This window comes from Pygoscelis adeliae, unplaced genomic scaffold, assembly GCF_000699105.1.
Source record: "Pygoscelis adeliae isolate BGI_AS28 unplaced genomic scaffold, ASM69910v1 Scaffold164, whole genome shotgun sequence".
In the NCBI taxonomy this organism is placed as follows: domain Eukaryota; kingdom Metazoa; phylum Chordata; class Aves; order Sphenisciformes; family Spheniscidae; genus Pygoscelis; species Pygoscelis adeliae.
The window spans coordinates 630,385-639,450 of NW_008824545.1; the positions used below are offsets into that span (position 1 = coordinate 630,385).

At 36.6% G+C, this 9,066-nt stretch overlaps 1 protein-coding gene across 1 annotated transcript in view; it reads right to left on the reverse strand.

The window, feature by feature from the left end:
- Nucleotides 1-1,007: 1,007 nt before the first annotated feature.
- LNPEP (leucyl/cystinyl aminopeptidase) overlaps nucleotides 1,008-9,066 on the reverse strand; it is a 39,432-nt gene continuing 31,373 nt past the window's right edge. Inside the window, 6 exon segments of the mRNA XM_009321783.1 lie at nucleotides 1,008-3,564; nucleotides 4,540-4,621; nucleotides 5,614-5,754; nucleotides 6,553-6,714; nucleotides 7,396-7,580; nucleotides 8,924-9,065. Of these exon segments, the coding sequence (XP_009320058.1) occupies nucleotides 3,433-3,564; nucleotides 4,540-4,621; nucleotides 5,614-5,754; nucleotides 6,553-6,714; nucleotides 7,396-7,580; nucleotides 8,924-9,065 (844 nt within the window). The 3' untranslated portion in view covers nucleotides 1,008-3,432.

Consider the following 9,066-nt stretch of genomic DNA (forward strand, 5'->3'; position numbering starts at 1 on the left):
TTTGCGGGTTTTTATGTCTTGGTAAAAAAGATATTTTTTCAGGAAGATTTGTAGGGGAAAAATAAGCGTGTTTTTTTTTTTTCTGTTTTTTTTTTCTTTTTTCTTTCTAATTTTTTTTTTTTTTTTTTAATTATTATCTCTTTTTAGTTATTAAAGTGTTTTTATTTCAACCCATGAGTTTCTTTCTCACTTTTACCCTTCCTATTCTCACCCCATCCCACTGGGGCATGGGGGGGTGGGTGAGCAAGCAGGTGTGTGGTGCTTAATTGCTGGCTGGGGTTAAACCATGACACCTGGCCACACCTGTGTGGGAACTTTAGGTGGTAGGTGTCTGTTTTGGAGCTGGGCTCTGGTGAGGCTGAGGGTTAGGTGGTAGAGTAAGCACAGAGCCACAGGTGGCTTTTTCACACACACACCACCCAACACTGGGGCTCTGCTCTTTGTCTTGCACCTAACCCTAACCCTTTTCCTGGCCCTCACCCTACTCTAAGCCCATGTCCAAAACAGAGCCGTGCTAGCAATGGCTCCCAGGAAAAAGTGGCCAGGACTGAAAGCTTTGGCAGCCCACCCCTTCCTTTGGCAGCCCCTTCGCAGCCCCGCAAACAATGGGGTTCTGCTCTTTGTCCTGCACCTATGCCTACACCTCACCTAACCCTAACCCTCACCCTAACTCTAGCCAGACCCCAGGTCCAACAGGGACACTGCCAGCTATGGCTCCCAAGAAAAAGTGCCCAGGACTGAGAGTTTTTGGCAGCCCTCCCCTTCCCTTGGCAGCCTTCTCACAGCTCCCCTAGCACTAGGGATATACACTTTGTCTTGCACCAAACCCTAAACCTTTTCCTGACCCTCACCCTACCCTAAGCCCATGTCCAAAACGGAGCCTTGTCAGCAGTGACTGTCTGTCCTGCACCAGGTCTTAGCCATTCCAATCTTCATCAGTTCCCAATATTCTCAAAAAGGGAAGAGTATATTTAAGCATTTCTCATGGAAGAAGGACTCCAGCACAATTTTTAATAGGGTCAGAAACTCCATGACAGAAAAAAAAATATTAAAACCTCTATAACTGACATACCAAAAGTATGCATATGCAACAAATAGTAAAATGAAAAATTATTCCATAATCTCTCCACAACCTTCCCAACTTTCCAGATTTTCTTGGTATAGTTTGCTGTCTAAAACTCAGCTCCATGCTATTTCCTCATAATTGTCATTAAAGCATTTGAATAAAATAGTACATTTTTTAAATTCCACAGCAGAAATCAGGAGGAAGATGTGATCTTCTTCCACAGTTTCCATTTTAAATTTTATATGCCTCAATACTGCACTCAGGGATGAGGTAAAATACATGTGAGGGGACAGAAGGTATAGAAAAGTGAAAGGTTACTAATGACTTCTCATTTAATAGGAAGAAATGACTAGAAAGAAAAAGACATGACGTATATAGATACACATAAATATGCAAACATGGAACTAATATTTTTGTAGAGATTCCAAAGGTTTAAAATAAAGGAGGAAATGAGCCATAACACATGGGAGTACAAAAATTCCAAGAACATACTTAATTAAAATTCTAATTGCATAATTTATAAGGAAGTATGATTTATCTTCAATACTATGCTGCTAGTTTCTTCTTCAGTGCATGTAAAAATTATTCATTTCTGGGCCTTTTGGGCAAACAAGTGTTTGCACACTCTTAAGGTCTAACATTCTTTCTGATAATTTCAAAGTTAAAAATGACATCTGCAATTCTAATGTGAGCTGGAAAATGAGGAATTTCTTTTCCAGGAGTTTTGACAGATATGCTGAAAAGATGGGAAAAGTATGGTATGGCTTAAGCAATCACATCTTATAATTTTTGCTAACCAAATAAACAGCTGATGCTGCAGTTTCATAAGTTAAAGCATTCCATTTGAATCATCCCGTGACAAATTTTTAAGTCCATTAATTTAACTCTAATTCAAACTATCATCTTCTTCAGAATTTACTGTAGCTGAATTAAATTAGTTTAATTAAAATAGTACAACTTTTGTTAGTGCTTTCATCGTATTTTATAACTGATCACGTAATTGGACAATGATAAGACAACAACAGGTTTGAATCTGCTTGCATGAATCCACAAAAGGTGCATCAGTAGTGAAATGCATAGAACAGATCTCCAGATGAAAAGGTAAGTTTACTCTTGCATGTGTTGTATATATATGCTATACATCAAAAATGGCCTTTTTCACTGCTTTTGAAAGAGATGCAGATTGTACAGTAGGTATTTCGTCTTTCTAATGTAGCACATTAGGGTTTTAGATCATTTTCTTTAAGACTGAAGATTAGTCTCACAAGGTTTTTCACAACAGTAGAAGAACAAATCATTAAAATCTAAATGAGAAGCTTTCCTAAAGCTAATGTTACAAAGAGTGAGCAATGTTCACAAATTATACTGTGATAGGCGAGTTATCAGGCAAGGAAAAAACAGAAGTTTACCCAAATGAAGTGGCTGACATATCTATTAATTGCAGACCCTCTGCAACAAGTGGTGAAATTAAAGATCAGTAGTCAAAAGGACACAAAGCAGTAGTCAGCCTAGCAGATTAACCAACCTGTAAAAATGTAATTTTGTGCAGTTGCTCAGAGATCGATACAGCAAAATCAGTTAATGTCCAATGATTAATGATGAGATTCTCAAAAATGTCTAATAAATTCAGAGTAAAAGTTCCAAGGTCAAATCAGTGTTTCTGGAAATCGCATCTCTAAAACGCTTGGTTTTGGTATCTGGTTTTTCTTTTCCATACTACTACTCAGCCACTTTATACATCAAAGTGTATACTATTAGCATGAGATATTATTCTTTTTTTTGGTGTGTAATTCCTAAAGAATACTGTGAAAATAAAAAAGCGAAACTTAAATCAAATTGGAACCTTATTTATTTTGCCTCAAACTGGTGTACTTTATAAGATGCACCACTGATTACATATGAAGTATGATTTTGTTTCACAACAGCTTCTATATCTACAAATGTGGAAACCACCTACAGTTTTGCATTAGAAAATCTACTGCTCAATGAGCAGTCTGCAAAGAAGTAACAGTTCATGGTAACTCTTTCTTTCTGACCCTAACTGTCAGTGTTTACCCACTGCTAAGAAACTACAACACAACTCCAAATGAAAGGGCATATGTTTCAAATATAAAATTATATTTAATCATTTGTGCAGATGTTTGGTCTATAGATGAGAACAGTTTCAGAATAAATACTTACATCTTGCTCATAAATGCTCCAAGGAAAATAAAAATTTATCTGAGACACGCCCTGAGCTATCTAGACTCCTTAATAGTGCAAACAATGTTGCAGTGATGCCTGGTTTCACCCTGGCTTTTGCAAAAGAAACACAGTAACTGCCCACAGAGCTCCTAAGTGGCTGGCACACCATAGCATTAGGCGCACTACAGCAGTTCTTGTAGCTTTGCTAAGTTCCCCTCCATCCACTGGATATTGAGCTGAATTGTGTCAATTGCCTCTTTCACGCAACGCAGTTGAGAACTCTCCTCCGATTTTGACTCAAAAAATGACTTCACCTGCACAGCAAGGGAAAAGAAAGAAAAAGAAAAGTTTAATTCAAATCAACACTGGTCACACAAATAGGTTCAGAAGCAAAAGCTACACATATGTTGCAGGAAATCTATTCCCAAGAATCATTTGTATCTATGCAGTAAGCAAACCTCTCAAACGAGTTCCCAAAATGCAAGGAAACCATTTTTCATGGGAACTGCAGCAATAACTCATTTAGTTTTAATAAATTATTTCACCAATAAACAGACATTCACTTATCATATTCATCACAGAGCAATGACAGAGCTCTCAAAGTTCTGGAAAGGGGTCTCGTTCTGTGACAAAGAACTGATTGTTGTAAGCAACGCTCTTCAGCACTCTGGAATGACCCCCCACACCTACTAATCATTATAATTGTCAATGCTAACACTTAAAATACTATAGATCAAACCATAAACAACTCCACCAAATTATCTGAATGAAAACATTGGACTAAACCATAAACCATTCTTGATGCATTAACTTCAAGGCCTTGTTAGGGAAGACAACAGAGATTTCTAATGGCTATTAACCGGATCTTAACTGATACTCAACCTCCACAATAGCTCCTTGGGATTGCTGACAGAAAAAATAACATAAAGCAATTTTTATGGTGCTCCATCACGTTCCAGAGATGCATAGCTTGTTTACAAAATCTAGACCAAAATTCTATCTAGACCAAATCACTATTTTGGGAGACAGTGTGTTCCAGTGAACAGGAAAAAACAGTATCAACAGATAACTGGGTTCAACTCTATATGCAACTCTGCCACAGACTCAGTATGTAATCTTCAACATGTTTATGTATGTATTTCCCATGTGTGAAACAGGGAAAGCAATAGCTGTATATCCTTGCAAAAGGGCCTCAAGGACAGAAATAAGGTGTTTTCCTCATCCCTCAATTAAATGAAAACAACATTGGCACTAGAAAATATCCCTTTCTGGTAGATTAAGCCACCAACCTCAAGTAGATGTGCCTTTGTTGCAAACTGAGAAGTTGACCAACTAATGATATTCTGGATAGTATATGAGCCTAGGTGAAACCTGAAATACAAACAAAGAAGTTATTTTTAACTAGCAGCCACTTTAAGATGCAGGTTCACTATATGTAAACATTCTTATTTCTACTTTTTTGTTTTAGTAGTTGGAAATCATTAAAAGCACTTAAATTCAAGTTTACATATCTCATTTTTCAAGAGAGATACAAGGTCTTAGAAGTCCAAGCCTCTAGTTCCCTAATCCCTCCAAAAATTGAACTTCAGAGCAAAAGACATGGAAAATTTTAGAACTCCTATCACAGCTCAAATAGTAAAGAACTGAGGACACCACACACTGAATACCAAGACCTGTATTTGTGGTATGTATTCCAAAACTTTACAGTAACTGAATTTGCAACCAGATTTCATTTCAAGCAAAGTAATTTTGTAATATTGGTTATTAAGAGCTTGCTAGAGCAGAAATTTTCATCCAGGAGAAGATTTTTTAGTAATGTGAAACTGTTCCAAATCAAAATTAGGATTTAGAAATACAGTTTTCCACGTGCTGTTAGCTTTTTGAAGACTTGCAGGCCAACTCTCCTGCTGGATACCCTTCAAGGCCAGTTAAGGGGAACATGTATTTCTAAAACAAGTGGAATTTTTTGGTTATTTGGTTTTGGAATTGCTGTAAAAAGACAGAAAAATTAAATGCTGAATGAATTCCCTGGGCCTGCTTTTGAATGCATTTGATCCACGTAAATATCCTGCATCTGCAGCAACCATCTTAGAGACAGCATCCTTTTAACAGATATTACAATCAACATTTTTTAGAATTACTGTGAGGTTCTAGGAGGCTCCAAAGTCCCATCAACTATTGGTGAGACTTCAAAGTTTATGTTACAAGTTATTTTTGTAAAATCAGATTTTAAAACAGGCTTTACAATTTTAATACATATCTTCTTATATGAATCCAACTATTTATTATCTTGCGCTTGAAAGAAACAAACAGGTGCTTTTGCCACTGTGAGTGTGAAGTTTCAGCTACACCAAAAGCCTTACTTTCGTGTAAGCTTTTCCCAGTTCTCTTTGACAAAGTCCCAGGCTAGCAAATATCCAGGCAAACTCTGGCTAGCAGTTGCTATGATACGTGAAAGCTCCTGTGCCCTGATGACTTCTCCTTCAAGGCTGTTCTGCATTAACCTAAAAGACAAAGCATATGAAAAGGGACAGGAAAAAACATCTATTCATGTCTTCACATGATTCTCCTGATACTCCTGAATTAGATGGAAAAGATTATATAATAGATCAAACAACAAGCAACTTCTGACATCTGGAACACACTGATGCTACATTTGTTTAGCTTTAATTTCCAAGTATCAGAGTGACCTTAGCTCTAAACCAAGTACCTTAATTTTCATTGTTGTTGGAAAAGATTAAGTAAATTCTAACAACTTGTAAAAGAAAACATAATACATTGAAAAGTTAAGAGAGGGAAGCTGTAACAAGAACCACCTAGCAGGATAACCTTAGTGTCCTCCATGCAGTACAGAGATTTGGTCTACAGAGAGGTGTTGGAGCATAATGTAAGGTCAAAATTTCACCCAAAGAAAGAAAGAAAGAAACAAAAGAAAAAAACCCACCCCAAACCCAAAAAAACCCCCAACTAGTTATTATCTTGGTTATAAAGACAAACCAATCTTTTAAGCCTTCATAGAACAATCTGCAATTTTGTGTTAGCAGTAGTGCAAAGCCTTTAATTTCAATTGTTTTCTCTTTATGCGTATTCAGAATTTGGCCTTTTGAGCTACTCTGTTACGTAAATTATTTTTAAGTGAAAAATATCAGGTTCTTCATGTTTATGGAAAACTGTACAAAACACGTGGATAGATTTTCTTTAGTAATCAGAATTTTTTTCAATAATACAAAAAAGACATTTTTTCAAAGAAGACTTTAACGCTTTTAATTTACACAGCATAAAACTTTCTGGCTCCTTCATACCAGATCAGCTTTCTGACATCTTCTGTGCTGGCCAAGGCTTCAATCATTTTGTTTTTCTCTGCTTCAGAAACTGAAGAGGAGTACGTCTTTAGGAGGAATTCCCAGCCATCACTAGATTTGGCTCCAGCTGTAAATATGGCTTTCATAACATCACTAGGCAGACTACAGGGAAAAACAAAACCAACAACAAAACAACAACAAAAACAAACAAAAAAAAACAAAAAGGGGGGACATAAAAATGCTCATCTGAGAAAAGAAGGAAGAAAAGTCACAAAATTAAAATATTAGCTTGAAAGAGATGCCCCTCTTTTGAGCAATTTAATTCTGTAGCAATTGTAAATTTGCTGGACTGAATTCATGCCAGTCTAATACTTTAAGTCACTGGGAAAAAGCAAATCATTAGTCACATGAAAGCACAGTAAATTGTACAAAAATCTGAGTAATTTTCTGTGGCTCAAAATGCACATGAATCCAGAGCAGAATGAATTCTGCAAGATAAAAAGGTATGCTTTGACATTGCTACTAAGTAATCCTCCTGGAGCATGCAGCTTGGGAAATGCAGATGGAAGCAATTTGTGGCTGGTTTTGCAGTCACACTTAATGAAACTGAAGAAAAAGTCTTGAATTCTAGCACAGTTCTCCCTCTCATCTTACAACAGCAATTACTTCTACATGAGGAACAGTGAAAGACAGAATGAAGTGCTTTATCAATATTCAGCTGGTGGTGGTGGTGTGGGGTTTTTTTGTTTGGTTGTTTTGTTTGGTTTTTTTCCCCAAAACAATGGTGGCAAGGTAATAGGAAAACAGGTAGATAAAAAAGTGGAAGCCCAGTTTTTGTGGTACCTCATTGTTCCATTAGACTTCATCCACTTCTCAAACATCTCAGTGGCAGTTGCTCTACAGTTTCTTATACCATGGGTGCAGGCAAAAGCTAGCAGTGTTGACCGGAGCTCTCGTTCAGACAGGGTCCCATCATCTGTCCAACTCTGTTGATCAATTTTATCTCCAAGCAGGTGCTCTATTCTATGCTAAAGGAGGAAAAATTATTAGCAATAACTAATTCTTCCCAAGAGGATTTTCTATATACAAAATTAGTTCAAAAAAAGAAAAAAAAGTTCTTTTAGAACTGTGGAACATAGTAGTTTTTCATCTACCTATTCCAATTTACATATACCATATCTTATCTGTATGAATAAATATCAGATACAACATTGATCTGAAAGATGGGCTAGGTCTACATCTTAAATTGCACATGGAAACTGAAGACTACTCTTCAAGCTACAGATCAGACTTGTATGTAGTCAGCTTACTATCTCAATTAACTACAACTCCTGTATGTTTAAGTGCTTTTAACTCCATCAAGCGACAGTTAATACACCTTAGTTTAGCACAAACAAGCAAACCAACCTTTATCTATAGGCTGAACACCCTTCACGTTTGTAGTTTTGTAGCTTGCCAAAACCACAGCTAGGTGCCTGACCAGCTACCACATCTCAGCTGAAACACTTGACCTTAAATATAACCTCACAGACATTGCATTACAAACCAAGCTATGGTTGTTTGAATAAATACTAAATAAGGACTATTATTATAGTAGTGGGTTTTTGTTTCTTATAAGTTTCCTTAAGCACTCACTGATTACCCTTACCTACTATAAAGAAAAACATCTGCTATTTTACCTAATCATTTAATAATTTTCCTTCTAGACTAAATCCCTTTGCTGACATTCTACAATGTAAAGCAGCAAGGATCATTTTAAACCTGTAGATGAATTTAGAGAGGAGGCTTCATAATAAGAAAGTAAACAGAGAAATGAAAGACATTTCCTCAGCAAGAACTGAGGCTATGATGTCAATTTCATTGCTAAGTCTGCAGCACTGTATTGTGTTAATCTATTGCATAGCTGGAATGGGACAATGACAACCATCCATGTGTTCTTATTTTTACAGAAAATAGTTTTGTTTTTTTCCACTGCCTCTATATAAAGGAATTAGATCTATGATCTCCAGCCACTTTAATAATTTTGGAAATAATTTTTCTCTACTTGAAAAATGTCATGGGCTCTGTTTAATCACATATCTGTACTACATCGACCTTTATAGCCACTATAGCAAATCCCCAGACACCACTGTGTTCCCACTGCATTACACTCCCTACAAAACATGGGGGGGAAGTCGATCCAAAAAATTTAGCATTTCAGTAAGAGATAATTACTACTTAACAAAAGCAGGCAAGACTGGCAACTATCTAGAATCCCTGTCCAACTTAGTGAGATTACTGAATATGTTCAACAGTCAACACTTAAAAAGATAATGTAACTATAAAGAACATTACAGCTCATTGTTTCAAATTATAAGTTACTAAGACATACCATGACTCGTGCCGCCAGTTGTTGTTCACCCTTTTTCTCTAAAAGGCTGTATATAAGACTCAGCTGAAACAAAGCTTGAGTGAGTGGTGCAGTGCTGTTCTCTTTGTTAAGGTAATCAATCAGCTCAAAGGCCTTTTCCAGAG